General features: G+C 44.8%; 1 protein-coding gene across 4 annotated transcripts in view; it reads left to right on the top strand.

Annotated features, from left to right (window-relative positions):
* The first annotated feature begins 37 nt into the window (after window positions 1-37).
* The window catches only part of PCNT (pericentrin), a 248,169-nt gene continuing 223,866 nt past the window's right edge, over window positions 38-24,340 (top strand). For all 4 annotated transcript variants that reach the window (XM_026658033.1, XM_026658029.1, XM_026658030.1 and 1 more), the window contains exon 1: window positions 38-114. In XM_026658033.1, the coding sequence (XP_026513818.1) occupies window positions 70-114 (45 nt within the window). In that variant the 5' untranslated portion in view covers window positions 38-69. The remainder of the gene's footprint in view (window positions 115-24,340) is intronic.

Genomic DNA, 24,340 nt, shown 5'->3' with positions numbered 1-24,340 from the left:
CGTCGGCAGCGTGCCCCGTTCTTCGGGCTCACGCCTCTCGGCCACCCCGACCCTCCTCCTGACCCAGCCATGGACGAGGAGAGGAGGCGGAAGCTGGAGGCCGGTAGAGCCAAGGTGATACTAGAACTCCCCTTCCCCCTCTCCCGGGGGGCTGGCTCGGGCTGGGGGGCTGGGACTGCTGGGTTTCTTCTCAGCCCCGCGAGGGGCGGGGGGGTCCGATTCCCGGGGGGGGGGGGGGGAGTGGGTTAAGGGGGGTAGATGAGCTGCTGGGCTCCTGTGTTTCCCCAGCCTGGGGGGCGGGGAGCGTGGGTTAGGTGGGCAGCGCGACACCTGCGCTCTTTTCCCAGCCCTGCTGCTGATTTGCTGTGTGACTCTGGGCTACTTTCCTGTGCTTCACTTCCCCCCCCCCCCCCCGCCGTGGCCCCCCCCCCCCCCCGTGTGCTGTGTGGGGTAGAGTCCTGACGACACCACTGTGGCAGGCCGAGACCCCGGGATGGGGCTGTGGGCTGTTTAATGTCGGTTTTGTGACATGGTAACAGCCCTGATCTGAGCCTGAACTCTCCAGTCAAACAGATGACCGTTAACGGCGTGAGGTGAGGGTGTCATAGCTGGTATCATAAATGTGCACAGTGCTTCACAAACAAAAACAAGGCTGTTGCCCTGAGAAACTTGTAGCCAAGAGCCAGTCCTGCAATGAGCTCTGTGCAGAAATATCCCTTGTTGGGGCTAAGTCATACAACACTAAGTTTTGGGATCTAAAACACCAAAATCCATGTAAATGAAAATGTGTTGTTTATTTATGGATTGGCCCTGGATTCTGATGGCCTTTCACTTTCCTATAAATTGCAAACTGAGGATAACTGAAGAGGGCATGCAGTGGATATTTAGTGAGTTGCACCACTGTATAAATCAATTAATGTTGCATGTGTGCACATCTTATGTACTTACTTAAGTGTAACTAGGTCAAAATGATTAATTTTATACATAGTCAGTGAGGGTTCTCCTGAATTCCAGCTGGGAGTATCTGAAATGCTTGTCTTGCTGAATGTCATGTCTGATGCAGGGATATTGGGAAACAATCTACCTTGGAAATCAACTTAAAAGTTACACTCAAGGTTGGGAATTTTGTTAGCACCAGCATCTGTTTTTTTCATTTGGCTCACTTAAAAATTGCTGCTTTGTTTTAACATTTTAATCTTAAATGCAGGTTCTAAATGGTTTCAGTGTAAGAAAATAATTGTTTCAGAAGCTGTGTAACCAGAGAAGTGAAAGTCTTAATTTGGTGGCTTTGGAGGGTTCTCAGGGGTCAAAGAGATCAGAGTTCAGAATAGTGGTATGAACCCAAAATATGAGTTACATTTTCTGCTGCTTAAATAACTGATAAACTCTAGTGGCATGTCAGGGTCAGTGTAAGGATGATTCTTTTTTAAGACTCAGACTTCATTTACTTGGAAGTAGATTGATACTTGAGAAGTTGAGATTATCATTATAGGTACTGGGAAACATTTTTTTTTTCATTCCACTCTTAGGACAGAATAAATGTTTACTCATATGTACAAGGTTAGTAGTGTTATGGTCAGTGGAACCTCCCATGTGTTTAGAAATGTACAGCATTAGGGCCCGAGAATGTAAGCGTCTCACTGCAGTTACTGTTGTCTTTGACTTGTACCGTGCTGAGCACCTTGTTGGTACCCAACAAATAAATAGCACTATTTGGAAAAAAATCACATGTGCTTTACATTGATAAAACTTGATCATTTTCATAAATGTTGATATGACCAGTCACTGTGTCTGTTTTTGTGGACTGTCTTTGGTCTCCAAGTAGAAAAATATGATGTTGAAATGATAACAGAAGCCACTGTGATCCAGCACATAGGACAGTAGACTGGGCATCTAGTTGTGGGTTGGCTGTCTACCTGCTGCATAACTTCAAACTGGTCTTAAGTTACTAAATTTGATGTATTGTGATTTGGTATCAGCGGCTGTAGCTCTTTAGCCAGTGAGAATATGAAATTCTAATTTGACAGATTTAACTTTGTATTTCAGAATCAGAGAGACATGGTGGGTGAGGTAATATCTTTTATTGGACAAACTTCTGTTGGTGAAAGGACTAGCTTTCAAGCTACCCAGAGTTCTTCTTTCAGAAGGAGGCATTTTGACAAAGGGAGTTTATATTTAATGATTTTGTTTATATCAGAGAGTAAAAATGATAGTCATCATTAGTCCCTCACACATGAACAATTCCATCATATACATGGTGGGAAATAAAAGTAGATTCATTTGAATCACTGTGGATAAAATGTAGAAAAAAAATCACTTAAATATCAGTTTTATCTTTTTACCACTACTTACATGTAGATCTGACCTGTGACTTGACCTAACACTCTTGTATGTTTCGCTTGGCTACATTATACAGAGCATAGTACATGAGGTGTGAGCGGGATTTTGTTAAAACTTTCCTTGTATTAAGTCCCCTACTAGTACAGTATCTGGCTATAGGAAGAAAAATGTGGTATTCTAGTATAAGAAGCAAACTGTTCCCACCTGTTGGACAGCTGTCACTTTGCCATCTCCAAATCAGTGGGGGCTTAAATTATATTTAAAGCTCCATGCTGTGCCAGTGTTGCATCTTAGAGTTCTTTAGTTTAGTTTTAAATGTTTAGTTTTTGTAGGCTAATTAGTTACATTACACTACATAAAAATTCAAATATAGGTAAAAAGCAGAGCTACTGTTATATCTCTAATACTCAGGTGAAATATTTTATTGCATTTAATATTTATTTGTCACCCTTCCCCTATCTTAGCACTCTCATTCTGAGGAAGCTTAATATCCTGATGTTGCCTGTTCTGAACCTAAAAGAAACATTAACTAGGTTTCTGGAAACATATCTGTAGGTCAAATATGGGCCTTAATCCTGAAAGTTCTGTGTGAGAAGACCACTGTAGACTTCCATTAACATCAATGGGGCCCCGCATGGGAGTCTGCCAAGGTGGAACAACTTGCATGATTCAAACCATGGTTAGAAGAAGAAGCAATACTGCCAACCCTGAACATTAAAAAATCTTGAGTCAGCCCTCCCTGCCTTTCCTGAAGTCATGAGATTGGTTTAAAAATTGAGATTTAAAAAATAAATTTGAGTTATTTATTTGCCTTCTGGTGTTTGTGCCTTTTAGGGTTCATATTTTCAAACTTTTCTCTGCATCCATGTGGGGTAGAAACTTAAATAAATTAAAATAAAGAGAGAGAGAGATGAGGTTCTCACATAGTCACATTACTCCAGGAGCTGGCATATCATGGAAATTGCCAATTATTATGAGACCTGCAATAAAATTATATGAACAAGTTACTCTACTCCCTGCAGATGTAAAAAGGACCTGAAATATTCCATTATGTTTTTTGGTTGTCTCTTGGGGATTTCCAATTTTCTATAGAACGAGGTGAGGAAAAAAATCTACTTTGCATCAACCAATGCCTGTATCAGAGAAATTGATTTTAAAATACCAACAGTAAGGAATTGCAATACACTACTTGTGAAATATCCTCCTTTTTATCAGGCCTTTATGCTTGTTTTTGTAAACATATCTTAGACAGCTTATCTGTATCTAGCCATCGCCACCATAGATCCTAAAAATTCTCAAGAAAATGTCCAAGATACTGTCATTATTAAATGGAAGTGAAAACAGAACCAAAGAGGGAATTGTCCGAGTTCAAGAGAAGTTACACTTGATCCAGCTCTTGTTGAGCAGTCTGAGAAAGTAATATGGTGGGATTCAGTCATAGCTGAGTTATTAGAGCAGTGTAATTTACAAAGGAATTAAGAATATAACAAGAATGGCCATATTGGGTCAGACCAAAGGTTCATCCAGCCTAGTATCCTGTCTTTTGACAGTGGCCAATGCCAGATGCCCCAGAGGGAATGAACAGAACAGGTAATCACAGAATATCAGGGTTGGAAGGGACCTCAGGAGGTCATCTAGTCCAACCCCCTGCTCAAAGCAGGGCCAATCCCCAGACAGATTTTTGCCCCAGATCCCTAGATGGCCCCCTCAAGGATTGAGCTCACAACCCTGAGTTTAGGAGGCCAGTGCTCAAACCACTGAGCTATCCCTCCATTCCCTGTTGCTCATTCCTAGCTTCTGGCAAACAGAAGCCATCCCTGCCAATCCTGGCTAATAGCCATTGATGGACCTATCCTCCATGAATTTATCTAGTTCTTTTTTGAACCCTGTTATAGTCATGGCCTTCACAACATCCCCTGGCAAAGAGTTGCACAGGTTGACTGTGCGTTGTGTGAAGAAATACTTCCTTTTGTTTGTTTGAAACCTGCTGCCTATTAATTTCATTTGGTGACCCCTAGTTCTTGTGTTATGTGAAGGAGTAAATAACACTTCCTTATTTACTTTCTCCACACCAGTCATGATTTTATAGACCTCTGTCATATCCCCCCTTAGTCATTTCTTTTCCAAGCTGAATAGTCCCAGTCTTATTACTCTCTCCTCATACAGAAGCCGTTCCATACCCCTAATCATTTTTGTTGCAGTTTTCTGTACCTTTTCCAATTCCAATACATCTTTTTTGAGATAGGGCGACCACATCTACACGCAGTATTGACGGTGTGGGCATACCGTGGATTTATTTGAGGCAATATGATATTTTCTGTCTTCTTATCTATCCCTTTCTTAATGATGCCCAACATTGTTTGCTTTTTTGACTGCTGCTGCACACTGAGTGGATGTTTTCCAGAGAACTATCCACAGTGACTCCAAGATCTTTCTTGAGTGGTAACAGCTAATTTAGACCCCATCATTTTATATGTATAGCTGGGATTATATTTTCCAATGTGCATTACTTTGCATTTATCAACATTGAATTTCATCTGCCATTTTGGCTCCAAGACACCCAGTTTTGTGAGATCCCTTGGTAACTCTTCGTAGTCAGCATTGGACTTAACTATCTTCAGTATTTTTGTATCATCTGCAAATTTTGCCACCTCTCTGGGTACCCCTTTTTCCAGATAATTTATGAATGTGTTGAACAGCACTGGTCCCAGTACAGTCCCTTGGGGGACAGCACTGTTTACCTCTCTCCATTCTGAAAACTGACCATTTATTCCTACCCCCTGTTTCCTATCTTTTAACCAGTTACTGATCCATGAGAGGACCTTCCCTCTTATCCCACGACAGCTTACTTTGCTTAAGAGCCTTTGGTGAGGGACCTTGTCAAAGGCTTTCTGAAAATCTAAGTACACTATATCCACTGGATCACTCTTGTCCACATGCTTGTTGACCCCCCTCAGAGAATTCTAGTAGATTAGTGAGGCATGATTTCCCTTTACAAAAACCATGTTGACAGGTTTCAGAGTAGCAGCTGTGTTAGGCTGTATCCGTAAAAAGAACAGGAGTACTTGTGGCACCTTAGAGACTAACAAATTTATTTGAGCATAAGCTTTCTTTTCTGTATGTATATGTGTGTGTGTGTGTGTGTATATGTGTGTGTGTGTGTGTGTATGTGTGTGTATATATATATATATACATACATACACTCATTATACATTCTATGCATCCGATTAAGTGGGCTGTAGCCCACGAAAGCTTATGCTCAAATAAATTTGTTAGTCTCTAAAAAAAACATGTTGACTCCCCAACAAATTATGTTAATCTATGTGTCTGACAATTTTGTTCTTCACTGTAGTTTCAATCAGTTTGCCCTGTATTGAAGTCAGGCTTACCAGCTGGAATCACCTCTGGAACTAGGTTCCCTGTAAGCCACGTGGCCGCGCAGAAGCCTATTTAGCACCGTGCAGGCACTCAGGGAACCCGCCCAGGGACCGGCCGGGCCGGCAGGGGTGCCCCTTCCCCGCCCCAACCTAGCTTGGCCCTGCTGCGGCTGGGGCACCCAGCCCTGCCACAGTCCGGACCTGCAATGGCTGGGGCGCCCGGCCGGGGCGCCCAGCTCTGCCGTGGCTGGGGTGGCGCAGTCTGGCCACAGAGCTGCTGTGGTGGGGAGAGGCGCCTCTCCCCCACAGCCCAGGTGCTGTTGCGGTGAGAGAGAGCTGGGGAGAGTCCTCTCTGCCCACTGTAGCCCCGGAGCACCCTCCTGCACCCCAAACTCCTCATCCCTGGCCCCACCCCAGAGCCCGCACCCCCAGATGGAGCCCTCACACCCCTGTCCCCCAACCCTCTGCCCTGAGCCCCCCATCCCTGCACCCCCAGCCAGAGCCCTCACCCCCTGCATTGAACCCTCTGCCCTGGCCCTGAGCCCCTCATCCCCGGCCCCACCCCAGGGCCCGCACTACCACCACATGAATTTTTAGGGAGGTGGTAGAATCTCCATCCTTAGAAGTTTTTAAGGCCCAGCTTGACAAAGCCTTGGCTGGGATGATTTAGTTGGTGTTGGTCCTGCTTTGAGCAGGGGATTGGACTAGATACCTCCTGAGGTCCCTTCCAACCCTGATATTCTATGATTCTATGAAGGTGCACATCCCCTCCATATTGGTGCACGTAACAAAACTGATTCCGCACATGGGTGGGAAAAATTAGAGAGAACACTGCTCTGGAGCCCTTTTTAATTGGCATCACATTAGTGATGTAATTAGATGTAATTGGCTTCACATTAGTTCTCCTCCAGTCATTTGATACAGAAGCTGATTGAAATGATATGTTACAGACTACAGTTAGTAGTTCTGAAGAAACTCAGATGTGAAATTGCAGAACTCTTGGGTGAATACCATCTGGTCCTGGTGACTTATTACCGTTTAGTTTATCAATTTGGTCCAAAAGCTCCTCTAATGACACCTCAATCTGGGACAGTTTCTCAGATTTGTCACCTAAAAAGAATGGCTCAGGATTGAGAATCTCCCTCACATCCTCAGTCGTGAAGACCGATGCAAAGAATTCATTTAGTTTCTTGGCAATGGCCTTATCATCCTTGAGTGCTCCTTTAGCATCTCCATCATCCAGTGGCCCCACTGGGTGTTTAGCAGGCTTCCTGCTTCTGAATTTTTTTGCTATTACTTTTTGAGTCTTTAGCTAGCTGTTTTTCAAATTCTTTTTTGGCCTTCCTAATTATATTTGTACACTTCATTTGCCAGAGTTTATGCTCCTTTCTATTTTCCTCACTAGGATTTAACTTTCACTTTTTAAAGGATGTCTTTTTGTCTCTTACTGCTTCTTTTACTTTGTTTAGCCATGGTGGCACTTTTTTGGTTTCTTACTATGTTTTTTAATTTGGGGTAAACATTTAATTTGAGCCTCTATTATCGTGTCTTTAAAAAGTTTCCACGCAGCTTGGAGGGATTTCACTTTTGGTGCTGTACCTTTTAATTTCTGTTTCACTAACTTCCTCATTTTTGTGTAGTCCCCCTTTCTGAAATTAAATGCTACGTTGTGGAGCTGCTGTGGTGTTTTCCCCGCCATAGGAATGTTAAATTTAATTATATTATGGTCACTATTACCAAGCGGTCCAGCTATATTCACCTCTTGGGCCAGATCCTGTGCTCCACTTAAGACTAAATCAAGAATTGCCTCTCCTCTTGTGGACTACCTGCTCCAAGAAGCAGTCATTTAAAGTGTCAAGAAACATTATCTCTGCATCCCGTCCTCAGGTGACATGTACCCAGTCAATATGGGGATAGTTGAAATCCCCCTTTTTTATTTTAATAGCCTCTCTAATCTCCCTGAGCATTTCCCAGTCACTATCACTATCCTGGTCAGGTGGTTGGTTATTACTATTATATCCCTACCGCTATATTCTTATTATTCGAGCATGGAATTACTATCCATAGAAATTTTATGGTACAGTTTAGTTCATTTAAGATTTTTACTTCATTTGATTCTATGCTTTCTTTCACATACAGTGCCACTCCCCCACCAGCATGACCTGTTCTGTCCTTCCGATATATTTTGTACCCTGGTATTACTGTGTCTCATTGATTATCCTCATTCCACTAAATTTCTGTGATGCCTATTATATCAATATCCTTGTTTAATACGAGGCACTCTAGTTCACCCATCTTATTATTTTGACTCCTAGCATTAGTATATAAGCACTTTAAAAACTTGTCACTTTTTAGCTGTCTGCCATTACATAATATAATTGAATGGTACTTTTTTTCATTTGACTTTTTCTCATCAGATCCTACCTGTATTTTATTATCTTCCATCCTCTCCTCCTTAATGGAGATTCTCTATGTCCTAGTTATAGATCCTCCCAAAAGGGATGTCTCTGTCCAAACCATGTGCTCCTCCGCACCTGTCGGCTCTCCCCCCAGCCCTTAGTTTAAAAACTGCTCAACAACCTTTTTAATTTAAAGTGCCAGCAATCTGGTTCCATTTTGGTTTAGGTGGAGCCCATCCTTCCTGTATAGGCTCCCCCTTTCCCCAAAGTTCCCCCAGTTCCGAATAAATCTAAACCCCTCCTCCCCACACCATCATCTCATCCATGCATTGAGACCCTGCGGTTCTGCCTGTTCAACTGCCTCTGTGCATGGAACTGGAAACGTTTCAGAGAATGCTACCATGGAAGTCCTGGACTTGAATCTCTTACCTAGCAGTCTAAATTTGGCCCCCCGGACCTCTCTCCTGTCCTTTCCTATGTCACTCATACCTACATGTACCACGACCACCAGCTCTTCCACAGCACTATGCGTAAGTCTATCTAGATGTCTTGAGAGATCCGCAACCTTTGCACCAGGGAGGCAAGTCACCATGCGGTTCTCCCGGTCATCACAAACCCAGCTATCTATGTTTTTAATGATCGAATTGCCCATTACTAATACCTGTCTCTTTCTAATAATTGGAGTTCCCTCCCGTGGAGAGGTATCCTCAGTGTGAGAGGATACCACAACATCATCTGGAAGGAGGGTTCCAACTATGGGATTGTTTCCCTCTGCTCCAGTTGGTGGTTCTCCATCCTCCGCAACAGCACAGAGGCTGTCAGTCCAGGGGTGGGACCGTTCTACTGTGTATCGGAAAGTCTCAAGCATAGTACTTTCGTCATTGAAGCCACCAATCAGTGTCCTGAAGCAAAAAGTCACAGAATTTGTAAAATGTCTAGTCAACTTTCATTTTGTATTGGTAGACTCTGCTCAACCTCTAAATCTATTTTCTGCAGGTCAGTCCCGCTCCCTGCTTTTTAACTATGATTATATTTCTAGGATATCTAAACATTCTTTCCTGAAGGTAATTACACCTCTACCCCGATATAACGTGACCCGATATAACACGGTAAAGCAGCGCTCCGGGGGGGGGCAGGGCTGCGCATTCTGGTGGATCAAAGCAAGTTCGATATAATGCGGTTTCATCTATAACATGGTAAGATTTTTTGGCTCCCGAGGACAGTGTTATATCGAGGTAGAGGTGTATTTTCATAGTCTTCACAGGATAGAATGGCTTTTCAGAGTGCAGAGCAGGCTCCTTTACCCAATTCATACACAGCTGGTTATATTTCAAGTGTAAGTCTGGAAAGCTGTCTGTCCAGAAGAGTGAGGGGAGGAAGGCATGCAAAACTTCTTGGTCTCATCTTCACTGCATAGTTAACTTGAGTTACTTGCACTTGAGTTAACTCCTCTCAAGTTACCCTAGCTCACATGAGAGCAGCCACACTGCAAAATAATACTTGAGCTGCACAGAGTGGTTGTTTTAGCAGCTGATGAGTTGTGCTAACTTGATCTTTAGTGTCTACCCTCTGATTGGCCAGCCAACTCGAATTAAAACCACCGCCATGCTTGATTTCAAGGTTTTTATGTGTGCATGGAACTTGAGTTAGCTTTACAGTGAGGATAAGCATTCAAAGGTGCACATCAACGTGGTGAGGCTTGCAACCTCCAATCCCTAGTCTGCATGTAGACCTAAAGTGATGGAAAAAGATAGGTTTTCTCCTCTCCACTTTGGGGCAGGTGGCACTCAAGCTAAAACCCCAGCTCTGGGAAAGGAAGTATGCTGCCCATACCTAATGACCTCACTAGAGTCTATCTGCCCCCAATAGACACAGAAAGGCTCTCTGCAATGTGTGTTGTCTGCATAGGAGGAGGGGGTGGAGTTGCAGTAGACAGGGATGGTTGCAGTGTCATTCCTACATATCCACAGAAGATGCTTGCAAAAAGTTCACACAATGCCAGGCTATATTAACTTCTCTGCATATACTGCCCACTTCTGCTCCACCTACATCCCATTCTAGGAAGAGGAGAGTTCTAGGTAGTATTGAGCTATGCTACTGGGGAAGAGGAGTGAGCTGCCAGAGTAGGGTGACCAGACAGCAAATGTGAAAAATTGGGACAGGAGGTGGGGGTAATAGGAGCCTATATAAGAAAAAGACCCAAAAATCGGGACTGTCCCCATAAAATCAGGACATCTGGTCACCCTATGCCAGAGGGGTGCAGGGTTGTGGTTTACTGCGGATCACAGGAGTTCTGCTGTTGGGGGGAGAGGGTGCTGGGTAAAGATGAAATGCCATCCTCCTGAGAGAATGATGGAAGGTTATCAACTCAAGGAAGTCTTGGTCTAGAGCAGGGGCGGGCATACTACAGCCCGTCGGACCCTATTATCTGCTGGGGAGCAGGGTCAGGGGCTTGCCCTGCTCCGTACTGCAGCCAGGAAGTGAGTTCGGGGGTTTTCTGCGCGGCTCCTGGAAGTAGCGGCATGTCCCCCCTCCGGCTTCTACGCGTACGGGCATCCAGGGCCAGGGGGCTCCGCATGCAGCCCCCACCCCAAGCGCTGCCCCCCCGCAACTCCCATTGGCTGGGAACCGTGGCCAATGGGAGCTGCAGGGGCAGCGGCTGCAGACACTGATGCAGAGCTACCCGGTGCCGCAGAGGGGGCGGGGTGGATGCCGCTGCTTCTGGGAACTGTGGGGGCGGCACCTGCGTATGGGGTAGCGTGCAGAGCCGCTTGGCCATGCCTCCATGTAGAAGCCGGAGGGGGGACATGCCACTGCTTCTGGTAAGTGCCGCCTGGAGCCTGTACCGCCGAGCCCCTCCCCTGCACCCCAACCCTGTGCCCTAGCCCTGATCCCCATCCCGCCCTCTGAACCCCTTGGTCTCAGCCCAGAACATCCTCCTGCACCCCAAACCCATCATCTCCAGCCCCACCTCAGAGCCTGCACACCCAGACAGAGCCCTCAATGCTCCCGTGCCCCTCCCCCAGCCCTAATCCCAATCCACCCTCCATACCCCTCAGTCCTAGCCTGGAGCACCCTCCTGCACCCCAAACCCCCCAGCCCAGAGCCCACATGCCCAGCCGGAGCCCTCCCCTGCCCCTCCCACATCCCAAGCCCCTGCCCCAGTCCAGAGCCCCCTCCCACACCCTGAACTCCTCATTTCTGTCCCCACCCCAGAGCCCTCACCCCCTCCTGCACCCCAACCCCCAATTTCGTGAGCATTCATGGCCCGTCATACAATTTCTATACCCAGATGTGGCCCTCGGACCAAAAAGTTTGCCCACTGCTGGTCTAGAGGTTTTCCTGGGTTTTTAATAGAAAGGCAGCCATTTGATTAGATTTGTATTCCAGCATGTATATCTTCAGCATCCTGTTCTTGTGGCTGAGGGAACAGCAACCAACTGTAACCTGGTTTTAAACTTCTCTAATAGCATCTCCCTAAAACACAAGGATTTCCCCAGGAATTGCAGGGAATGTAACAAACAAGCAATTCAGGCTCCTGGACTCAAGAATTAAAATCATCTTACAGCATTAAAATATACCAACTTACAGCACTAGTATTGCAAGTAATCTTAGTCATCACCAAAGTCCAGATCCTTGGATTCCAAGAATAATGCCAAAGTTACTTAAGATGTATTGCTATCATAGCAGAATACTTTTAATTTTGAAAACACACACAGTTAATACTTTGATAAATATAGTCTATTAAGTGTGATGGAAAGATTCAGTAGTATCACAGAAGTCTAAAAAGGAGCGTCAAATAAGCTTAAACAAGTGAAAGGGAAAGTCTGCTATAACAAAGGTCCTGTGTATTCAGTGGCTCCATGGCAACAGCATTTGCTGTGGAATTCACTACTTGCTGTAGAATTCTGCAAATTGCATTATTCTTAAAAAATTATATTTCTAGCACCCCTGGATACAAAGGTAACCTTGAACTGGATGTAAACTGGTGCAACACTTTCTTTGGGTATGTGTACACTACAGAGACCATACTGGCATAGGTACGTTGCTGTAGGGATGCTGGCATAACTCTGTAGTGTAGCTGCAGCCTGCATAAATGGAAGGGGTTTTCCATTAGTGTAAGAATACCGCCTCCCCGAGCAACTGTAGGTACATCGACAGAAGCATTCTTTCCATTATGTAGCTGCATCTATATTGGGAGTTAGGTCAGCTTCGCTACATTGGTCAGAGGTGTAGATTTTTCACATTGCTGACTGATGGAGCTGTGTTGACTTAAGTTTTGTGTGGACCAGACCTTCTTGTGGGCTAGCCTACCCTTACAATGCTACAGCAGGATAGCTACAGCAGTGCCAATGTAGCGCTTCAGCATAGCCATTCACTACAGCAACGGAAGGGACTTTCCCAGTGCTAGAGTGACTCCACCTTCCCGAAAGGCAGTAGCTATGTCGATGGAAGAATTCTTCCATCTACGTAGGGCTGTCTACAACGGGGGTTAGGTTGGCCTAACTACAGGGCTCAAGAGTGTGGCTTTTTCACGCTTCTGAACGACATGGCTGGGTTGGCTTAACTTTTGAATGTAGACCTGGCCAGTAGTTTGCAGACCACCTGAAGTAATAGCTCAGAGGTGAACTGCCCCATTCGTCTTAATTAGTTAACTTTGAAAATTCAAGATGACAACATTTGGCATTTAAAATGCGGGGAGAATATAAAACAAACACATTTAATATCAAATACAGGAACTACTGTTATGATTGAATTATTCATTTGCATAGTGGATTTAAAAAACTCATTATTAAAATGTATCTAAAACTGCCACTGAACTTTGAGAATTTTCATCAGAGTGCCAAAGAATCAAGGATCCTTGTAGCAGAATTTCCCGCTTGCTGCAGAGTATGCAGGGCCTTGGCTATGTTCTTATGTTTCTACTAGCAAATTTAATCCAGTTAGTAACTGAAAAAACAATAACACAGGTCTTGGCTCCACTGGCACTTTATACTGCAATAAAGCCTCCCAGAGCGCTCTACCTTACTCCCCGTCCACACTGGCATGGCACGTAGAGCGCTCTGATTCCCTGGCTAGAGCACTCCTGGTACTCCACCTCCACGAGAGGGATAACGGCTGTTGCTTATTGGCTGAGACGCCCCATGGCCAGTGTAAATGGGGAGTTAAATTACAGTGTTCTGATTGACCTCTGGAAACATCCCATAATCCCCTTAAGTCAAGTGGCCTCTCTTCTCTTTGTTGTGAAATCGGCTGAGGAATGCGGAAGTGCCTTTTCAGAGCTCCATTTCAGACAGCGGCTGCTTATCTGCAATGGGGCAAAGCAAACGTTTACTGAGTGAGTGAGAGGCAGGGGGGCTAGGGGGATCTGAACTTACAAGATAGCGTGCTGACACACTCTCAGCACTCCAAAAACCTACTCTCTCTCCCCCCACATATAAACAAGACACTCCACCCCACCCCCTCATTTGAAAAGCATGATGCAGCCACTTGAACGCTGGGATAGCTGCCCATAATGCACCGCTCCCAATGCCGCTGCAAGTGCCGCAAATGTGGCCACGCCAGTGCACTTGCAGCTGTCAGTGTGGACAGACTGGAGCGCTTTCCGTAGTGTGCTCTCCAAAGGCTGGTTTAACCCAAAGCGCTCTACAGCTGCAAGTGTAGCCATGGCCTAAGCTAATTTGTTTGATTTACACTTTGAGGCCCCGTCTACACTGGCAAGTTTGTGCACAGAAAGCAACTTTGAGCGCTGTAACTCCTGAGGTGTAAACACTGCCAAGCCACTTAGTGCACAGAAACTGCGCAGATGCAGCGCTCTAAAAAAAATCACCCCGATGAGAGGCGTACAGCTTTCTGCGCCAGGGCTACAGTGCTGCGGTGGCAGTGTAGACATGGTGATGATTACAGTGCTGTGATTGGCCTCCAGGAGGTGTCCCACAATGTCTGTTCTCACCTCTCTGGCCATCAGTTTGAACTCTACTGCCCTGCCCTCAGGTGACCAACCGTCAGCCCCACCCCATACATTCCTTTGCAAATTTGAAAGTCCCCTTCCTGTTTGCTCGGTGATGCGTGCAGTGGTCTCAGCGCATCTTTCCAGGTGGCCATGCCTGTTCCACGCACCAGGCGATCCCCTGCTTGGAGCAATGCCAAGCTGCTGGACCTCATTGGCATTTGGGAAGAGGAGGCAGTGCAGTCACAGCTGTGCTCCAGCCGTCGGAATTATGATACCTATGGACAGATTTCTAGATGCATGATAGAAGAGGGTCGTGACCGGGATACATTGCAATGCAGGGTCAAAGTGAAGGAGCTGCGGAACGCCTACCACAAGGCACGGGAGGCAAACCACTGCTCCGGTGCTGCACCCACGAGCTGCCGGTTCTACAAAGAGCTGGACGTGCTACTTGGTGGTGACCCCACCTCCACTGCAAAGGCCCCTGTGGATACTTTGTTGGCTCGCGTGCCAGTCGAGAGTGGACCGAGCCAGGAGGAGGAAATCTTGGATGAAGAAGGGGAGGGGGACCCAGAGGCAGAGGATGACTCGGAGGCCAAAGATGCATGCAGTCAGGAGCTCTTTTCTATCCTGGAGGAGCCTAGCCAGACACAGCAGTTGGATCTTGGCAAAGCGCAAACAGGAGAGGAGGCCCCTGGTAAGTGGATCTGATTTTGGGAATTGCTGAAGCGAGTTGTTGGGGGCAGGAGGGTTGCAGAAAGCAGGCTTGTCTCCAACCTCATGCCTAGTTTGAGTGGCGGAACAGGCTGTTGATACGCTCCTGCACTTCACGGGAATCTCCCTCCGAGATCTCCAGGAAACTCTTGTGGAGATACTGGGCAATTCTCTGCCGCAGGTTCCTCAGCAGAGCTGCTTTGTTTCTTGCCCCATTAATGGTAACTTTCCTGCGCCACTGTGCCATCATGGGGGGGACGGCGACGGACCATTGCTGCACACAGGCTAGCTGCATAGGGGTCAGGGAGGAAGCCGAGGGCTTGGAGAAGACTCTCCCTTGTTTCCCTGCTCACCCTCAGCAGTGAGGTATCTTCCATAATGATCACCTCCTGTGGAAAGTGTGGGGACAGGAATGATTATCAGGCCCACCCAACAGTGCTGGCTCTCCCCAAGCGCCCAAGAGCCACGTGCCCAGTGTACAGCAGGGTCCAGTGATTTACCCTGCCTCTGCGACTACTCACCATTTTGGGGGTCTTGTGGCTTATGTGTGCTTTCTGGGGTCAGCCAGTTAGTGACAGGTGTGTGAGTACTGGCTGTGTTTTAAAGCAGTAAAACAGTGTTGTCTGTGTTGCAAACAATACTGCTTCTGTAAAATGTTGCATTTAAACTTCACAGAGATGACCTTGGGAGCCTCCCTCTTTGTTATCAGCGGCAGAACGGTTGTGAAGAATTAACAAGCGTCCAAGAAGAACTAAAGAGGACTTTATGCGTGAGGTTATGATGCACTCTGCCGCTGAGAAAAAGGAATTGAAGGAGTGGCGGGACAGCGAGAAGAGGGACCGAAAGGAGAATGCGGCACACCAGAAAGAAGCCACAGAGCGGCTCTTAACAGTTATAATAATAATAATATATGGAGATATACCTATCTCATAGAACTGGAAGGGACCCTGAAAGGTCATCAAGTCCAGCCCCCTGCCTTCACTAGCAGGACCAAGTACTGATTTTGCCCCAGATCCCCCTAAGTGGCCCCCTCAAGGATTGAACTCACAACCCTGTGTTTAGCAGGCCAATGCTCACACTCCAGGTGTTGCTAGCTCTTCAAACCAAGCAGCTCCGCACCCGCCCTCCCCTGCAGCCGCTGTCGCAAAACTCTTTCCCGTGTGCCAACACACTTTTGTCAACCTCCTGGCTCCACTGTCTACCCGCAGCATTTCACTCCTCCCAGTCCAGCCGTGTGGACTTCCACTACTCACTGCACTCAACGCCTATCCCTCTGCAGTTTGGCCCTGTTGAAGTACAGCACCCGCTGCATCCTACTCCAAAGGAGAAGGTTGGGCATGATCCCTGGACATACACAAAACTGTAGCCATCCCGGGACCCCTCCTCCTCTTGAGATCTTCCCTCCCCCAACTCCCTCCCTGCTGCTGATTTTTTTTGTTTTTTTTGTTTGACCCTCTCCTCTGGTTGTTGTCTTTCAATAAAAGAATTGTTTGTTTGAAAGCAATCTTTATTCTATTAAGTGAAAGGAAAAAGAGCACTGCAAAGCAACATACAATTATGTTAAGGCCCCTTCTTGCATCATGTGCACCAATCACTTCCTAGCATTACAAGCACTGCAATCCAGAGCACAGCAACAAATATTAGTGGAAAGCAACAGAGTGTCCTGTGGCACCTTTAAGACTAACAGAAGTATTGGGAGCATAAGCTTTCGTGGGTAAGAATCTCACTTCTTCAGATGCAAGTAATGGAAATTTCCAGGGGCAGGTATAAATCAGTATGGAGATAACGAGGTTAGTTCAATCAGGGAGGGTGAGGTGCTCTGCTAGCAGTTGAGGTGGCTTTCAGTATAAAATTGCTGCCTCAAAGCATCCCTGATCCTTATGGCCCCATGCTGTGTCCCTCTAATAGCCCTGGTCTCTGGCTGTTCAAACTCAGCTTCCAGACGCTGAGCCTCTGCAGTCCAGCCCTGAGTGAAGCTTTCACCCTTCCCTTCACAAATATTATGGAGTGTACAGCATGCGGCTATAAGCATAGGAATATTATCATCAGCCATGTCCAGCTTCCCATACAGGCATCGCCAGCGGGCTTTTAAATGGCCAAATGCACACTCAGTCATTCTGCACTTGCTCAGCCTGTTGTTGAACCTGCTGTCAAGTTGCCCTGTGTATGGCTTCATGAGACATGGCATTAAGGGGTAGGCAGGGTCTCCCAGGATCACAGTGGGCATTTTGACTTCCCCTACGGTGATCTTCTAGTCCAGGAAGAAAGTCCCTGCTTGCAGCTTCTTGAACAGGCTAGTGTTCCGAAAGATGCACTTTTCCGGACAGCCTGTGTTAATGTCTGAAACGCCTACGGTGATCCACAAGCGCCTGGAAAACCATTGAGAAATACCCCTTGCGATTAATGTGCTAGGTGGTCTGGTGCCAGAATTGGAATGTGCGTGCCATCTATCGCCCCTCCGCAGTTATGGAAGCCCATTTGTGCAAAGCCATCCACAATGTCTCACACGTTGTCCAGAGTCATGGTCTTTCAGAGCAGGATGCGATTAATGGCCCTTCACACTTCCATCAACACGACTCCCAACGGTCGACTTTCCCACTCCGAACTGGTTAGCGACCGTTCGGTAGCAGTCTGGAGTAGCCAGCTTCCACAGTGCAATCGCCACGTGGTTCTCCAGCGACAGGGCAACTCTCATTCTGTTGTCCTTGCGCTGCAGGGCTGGGGCGAGTTCATCACACAGTCCCAGGAATGTGGCTTTCCTCATGCGAAAATTCTGCAGCCACTGCTCGTCATTCCAGATGTGCATCATGATGTGATCCCACCACTCAGTGCTTATTCCCGAGCCCAAAAGCGGAGTTCCACTGTGGTCAGCACCTCCGTGAATGCCACAAGCAATCTCGTGTCGTAGCTGGTATGCGTGGCGACATCAATGTCGCACTCCTCTTGCCTTTGTAGTTTAAGGAATAACTCCACTGCCACTCGTGGTGTGTTGGTCAGTGTGAGAAGCATTCTGGTCAACAGCTTGGGATCCATTCCTGCACAGAGAAAGAGGCAGGGCAGGGCGCACAGTACACAAACCATTGAAAGATGGCGCCAAATGCGAATGGAAGCACAGGGATTGCTGGGATGTGAAAAAATGCATCACGGGGCATTGGGACAAGACCCAGGATGCCCCGCGACCCCTTCCGCCTTCCCACAAGTCTTAGTGACAAAAGAGAAAGAGGTGCTCTGTGGGATAGCTGCCCAGAGTGCACCGCTCCGAATAGCACCACAAATGTGAACAAGCTGTTGCGCAGGCAGCTGTCAGCTGGCGCTGTAACTTTGCAAGTGTAGACATGCCCTAAGTTAAGGACCTTTTGAGAGTAAATGCCTTTAGAGAGTAAATGCCAATAATTTCAACTCAGCCTTGTGACTTGTATTTTCACTGATGGACTAGAGAGGGAAGCCTAGGCCTGCTTCCTGTGCTGTTGGCCATCTGGCAGTATCTACTGTGATACTTTGAGGTGTATTCTGGTAGGAAGTTTACATGTGGTATTTCAGCAAAGGATACAGGGGCAGTTGCAAAAATTACTATATCATGAAATCTGACCACCTTTTAATCAATTTATCAAAGTGCTTTCAGCTTCTTTAAATGAACTGTAATGCTATATCTGACAGCAACAGAAAGTGAAGTCTACTGTTAGTTTGCACAGCAAAGACTTCAGTTCCACATTGGTGGAGTAATATGCCTAAATCCACATCCCCTAGCAGTGAAAGTATGACTCCACAGACCATTCAGTTCTTGGCTCTCTGTTGAGATTCTCAACAATGCAAGTACTGACAATAATTTGTCATGTACAATCCTGTCCATGAAAATAGGGAAGCTAAAAGTTCATTTCACACAGGTCAGAAATCAGACATCAAATGGTAATGACTGTCAGTGCTGACCTGCATTGTATGGTGAGCGGTAACCTAGCTGTTAAAGGCTTAGTAGCTCATCAATTCCAGGACCCATTATTTATTTGGAGAGGCCATTTAAAGAAAAGTAAAATAAACAGAACAGAATAATTTAGTTTATATTCTAGCTTACAGTTGGTAAGTAAGCAATTAAGGAAAATGCATCAATGCAAACTCATTGGTTATTGAGCTGGGGTATCTTCTCTGTAACTCATTTCCCAGACAGGAAACACATAGGAGAATGCAGTGGAGAGTTGCTATTCCTGTGACAAGTGCTTTATTACCAGGATTATTATCTATACATTCTTCATATTATTAGAAAATTGATTCATACTCACTTTTAAAATTGTGGTATAATTTATAATCATGGAATCATTCTATTAAAAGTGTTAAGTTTTTATAACTAGTTGCATTTGATACAAGATCTCACCGTCCACTAAAATGTGCTACTAGATGTCTACACATATCTTGTGTTTCCATTGAATTAATCCTTGCTGACACAAATTATTCACCCTGGAGACAAAAAACAAAACTAGTTTTGTTTTTTCATTTGACAAATAGACCAAAACCTAATTTTTCAGTTTCTGCAATCTGTTACACCATTAGTAAAACCAGCTGTTGCCAGCCTTCATCTCACCCCCGGAACTCACATCAGTGATTTGTGCATCCCAAGGCCAGAAAGGACTGTTGTGAGTATTAAGACTGACCTCCAGTTTAACATCAGCCATAGAACTTTCCCAAAATAACTCTTGTTTGAACTAGAGCAGATCTTTTAGAAAAACATCCTATCTTGGTTTAAAAATTGCCAGTGATGGAGAATCCACTACAAATCTTGGTAAATTGTTCCCGTGTGGTAAATTGCAGCTGTGTTTACAAGAATGCTAAATTTCAGACATGCAACAACATAATAGGGGGAAAGTATTATGTATACACATGCATTTGACAAAACAGCAATTACCTTGAGTTTACTAGCCAGAAGGTTAACTAATTTCAAATCTATGGCATCCCTACTTTTTGAAAAACTCACGGATTCAGTGGATAACTAGCTGTAAAGTACTGTGAATGTGCAGTTTTTCATTTAATCCAAATTTGAAACATTATACTTTAACAGCATCCTTTTATTTAAATTAGTCAGAGATTAACTCCATATCCTACCAGCAGTGTGGTCCTAAACCAGCAGTGTTTTTAGCATACCATTTTTTCCCTGTAACAAAATATAATTCTTTACACTTTTGGATCTACATCCAATATATGATGTCTTATTTACTTAGAAAAACAATGCTGGTACAACAGCATGGGCTTTGGTGCCCTTCCTTGAGTATTTTTTTTTTTTTTTTTGTACTGCCAGTCCAAATCTTCTCTTCTATCTTTAACTATGAATAAAAAGAGTTAGCTTACTTTAAAAAGCCTTCAGCTTCAAGCTTACCCACGAAAGCTTCTGCCCAAATAAATCTGATAGTCTTTAACCACTGGACTCCTTGTCGTTCCCTTTTGTTACTAATAATACTTTAGACAGGTAAATCTGCAATCAGCTTTCAAATTTCATGTGTTTCCATTTATGTAACTGTATATTTTTTTCAAATTGTATAAGTGGGAGTTTTTAATTAATTTTCATTTGCACAAACATGATGACATCATGGTCTTGGACTATTCTGAGAGCTTGTTTTCAGTCTCCTCTGTAAAGTGAATAACGCAATACACTAGAACTGCCAACGTGTCTTCTGAGATGTGAATGTCTTTGTGACGGGTTCCCCCTGAGTGCCACCTGAAATTGGTGTACCACTGAGCCCCCCCGACCCACCAGCCTAGGCTCCCTTTACACTGTACTGCTGTGACCAGCCTGCCAAGCCCTCTCCCAGGCTCCAGCCTGCCCTTTACCAGCATACATACAGGTAGGGACACACCCAGCTGCAGTTACATACAGATGCTGACATCAGCTCTGCGTGGGGAGGCACAGCAAGGGCACCTCCCTGTTCCTAAGGCATGCACCTCCTCTCTGGAGTGTAAAACCCAAAATTATACCATCTTGCACTGCAGAGAGAACTGTACAGTGTAAGCTCATGAAATTCGCTGCCTCCCGCAATGTGATGAGGAAATATACAACAGCTTTCTGCCCCGAGTTGATTTCCACACACACTGGTTTTAGACAAAGCAAAACCAAGTTTATTAACTACAAAAGATAGATTTGAAGTGATTATAAGGGATAGCAAACAGATCAAAGCAGATTACTTAGCAAATAAACAAAACACGCACACTAAGCTTAGTATACTACATAGATCGGATATGAATAGTAAATTCTTACCCTAAATGATGATGCAAGCAGGCTGCAGGCTCTTAAGGGGCGAGCTGCACTAACTTACAGCTTGGAATCCCCAGGTGTTTCATTCACAGGCTAAAAATCCCTTCAGTCTGAGTCCAGCACTTACCCCCAGTTCAGTCTTTGTTCCTCAGGTGTTTCCAGGAGTCTCTTTGGGCAGGGAGTCAGTGAATAACCCCGATGATGTCACTCCACCGCCTTATATAGCTTTTGCATATAGCGGGAACCCTTTGTTTCAAATCTTGGTTCCCATGCCAGTCAGTGGAAAAACACTGGTATCCCAAGATGGTGTCCAGTGCCAGGTGACCTGGTCACATGTGGCTGTAGTGTCATAGCAGCCATGAGTCAGAGGCAGTTTGTAGTGTCCTCAGGAAGGGTCCCCCTTCCCCCAAGTGGGAGATAAGCTTCTTCGAAGGCCTATGGTTTTCTCCTAATGGCCCTTTAACCTGAATGGGCCCTTCCAAGCCAGCCATCTAGACTGAGTGCATTCTTCCTCGTGGGCATTCCCCATGTGTAAACACATTTGTAATAGATATAGACAATATTCCTAACTTCAGATACAAAAATGATACATGCATACAAATAGGATAATCATATTCAGTAAATCATAACCTTTTCAATGATATCTTACATGACCTATCTTGCATAAAATACATCATAGTTATGCCATAATCATATCATCATATCATATCTTTATGAAGAATATGGGGTGCAGTGTCACAGTCTTGGGTAATGTGTTTAAAGTATTGTGAATATTAACAAAATTAGGTTTTTTACATTCATTATTTTATGCCACAAGGTACACAAAAATAAATTTTACACACACTGCATTCTCTGCTTCCCCACAGCAACACTCACTACTTTTAACCATTAGGAATCCAGGACAATCCCCCCTCAGTCACTAGGAGTCTGTCATCACTAGCCTAAACTTCCAACTTTCTCCCTCAGAATGCCCTCTCTCTCTTCTCCTCCTCCACTATAGTCAAAACCAAACAAAGCTTCAGCCACCCAAAGACCCAACAAATTATGAGGGTCTTTCAGAGTCCATAAAACCTGCACCCAACAAATATCAGGTTTGGTCTACACTTAAAACTTACATTAGCAAAACTGTGTCAGTCAGGGGTGTGGAAAAAAACACCCCGACCAATATAGTTATGCCAACAAAACTCCCAGAGTAGACGCGACTATGCTGACAGAGTGCTTCCATCCGCATAGCTAAAGTCATTCAGGAGGTAATGTTCCTACACTAGCAGAAAAACTCCGGTTGGTCTATGCTGCATCTACGCTATGGGGCTATGCTGACATAGTTGTGCATTCGTAGGCTGTCTTGTGTAGACATCTTTTCCTGTCCCTTATGTAGTCACTTGGAGTTCAAGTATAGCCACTGGTGTTTGTGTGGTATTTTTTTAATAAAATACATTTAAACTGGTGGACCAAGTTACAATTTTGATAATGAGCAGTGCATGTGGCTCTCCCACTGATGTAAATGTGAGATTTGCACAAAGATCAGGAGTCAAAGTCAAATATAATCTTTGTGCGGTAGCTAAACTTTTAATATTTAAGTACTTTATTGTCTTATTCAACCTCACTTTGAGATCATTTCCCCACCTTTAGAACTACCACTCTTTTTGTGCCTTTTGATTCTCTTTTCTGGCCTTCCTGTTTCTCTCTCCTCTTTCTTTGCCTTTCCCTCTCCCTGCAGCAACCCCTAGTTCCATTACTCTTTTACTCTGTAGGCTTCCCTCTGCCCCCTTCCCCATTCTGTCTGCTGAATTAATCAGCAATGTAGTAGCTATTGTTGGTATGCAACGCAGCATCATTAGGGTCTAGTGTTAACACTAAATTGTGAAGAATGGTGTTTGCATCTCAGGCCTTGTCTACACTGCTGGGATAAGTCGACTAAGTTACGCTACTCCAGCTACGATAATGTGCTGGAGTTGATGTAGCTGAGGTTGACTTACTGCAGTGTCTACACCATGCTGCGTCGATGGGAGACACTCTCCCATCAACTTACCTTACTCCTCTCGTTCTAATGTAGTACTGGAATCGAGCGGAGAGCACTCTGCGGTCGATTTAGCGGGTCTTCACTAATCTGCTAAATCGACTCCTGTTGCATTGATCGCAGCAGCGTCGATCCTCAGTAAGTGCAGACATGGCCTCAGTTACAACTAGTTTTTAAGGCTGTGTTTCTGCTGACTCAGGAAGACAACACTGCATCTGTTAATCTTCCCATTTGATCTAAGAAATATAGGTGCTAGAAACTTTAAGATTTCACTCTTTAAAAAAAAAAAAAAAAAAAAAAAAAGATTCTGACCAATCTTAACATATCAAGTGGCCTGCATAAACACTTCAAGAGTAGGGAGGTGTTTGGTATTCCTTCTTTATCAAAGGGACATGGTCTTAAGCACTTTAAACAGATCATCTAGTATAGAACAGGTATGCAATTGCACAGCTGCTGTTAGGTAATCTATCATTACACAAGTTGCTGTAGATATGAAAAATAAGGAATTAGTTTATTTCAGAAAATTCTAAAGGTAAATACACTTCCCAAAACAAGTGAAATGAAAAGTGCAATCTTGCTTCTTTCAGTAGAGTTTTACCACAGCAAAAACAAACTATTTCAGGTATTGATTTTCGTATAGATTGCATGCAGTAGTTCTACATTCTCAGATTTCTACATCCTATTATGATTTTGAATAGATTTTCTTATATAATAATAAAGGTATTTTACCTGTATGGTTGATAACCTATGGCTGTAACCTTGGTGACTGGTTTTCCCTATTAGAAGAATGTCTGGTCTTATGCTGTGAGTGAGATGTTGGTTGGAATTGCTGCCTACATACAGTGCTAGAGTTTAAAATACTGTAATCCTCTTTAAGCTGTTTAAGGTACTGAGGAAAGATGGGTAGTAGATTTTGATGGGTGACATTATTTGGAAATCCCAAGGGCTTCATTGGGCTGTGTTAGTTTGATAAAGTAGAGCATCTGATTCTTCCAACAGAAGAAATTAAAATGACTTGCCTTAATTAAATTTCTATTTATGTATCTCAGTCTGCTTTCTGTCTGGGAAGTTTTGCTATATATTCTCTTATTGGGAGGGGAAGGGCAAGAAGACTCACCTTTTTCAGTTCTAGTCTTTGTATTTGCTGTGGCTAAGATATTTTAAGATATTTTTCTAAGAGGCTATGTTTCTTTCTGTAGGACTCTCAGAGAGACTTCAAGACTGTCTCATTTTTATTGGTTCTAATATATGGACAACACTTAGTCTCTTACTAATTTATCTGGCTGTAACTCTGGATTGTTTCAA

This window comes from Terrapene carolina, unplaced genomic scaffold (genome assembly GCF_002925995.2).
Source record: "Terrapene carolina triunguis isolate 2854851 unplaced genomic scaffold, T_m_triunguis-2.0 Scaffold391, whole genome shotgun sequence".
Taxonomy (NCBI): domain Eukaryota; kingdom Metazoa; phylum Chordata; order Testudines; family Emydidae; genus Terrapene; species Terrapene triunguis.
This window is presented reverse-complemented; position numbering and strand designations above follow the sequence as displayed.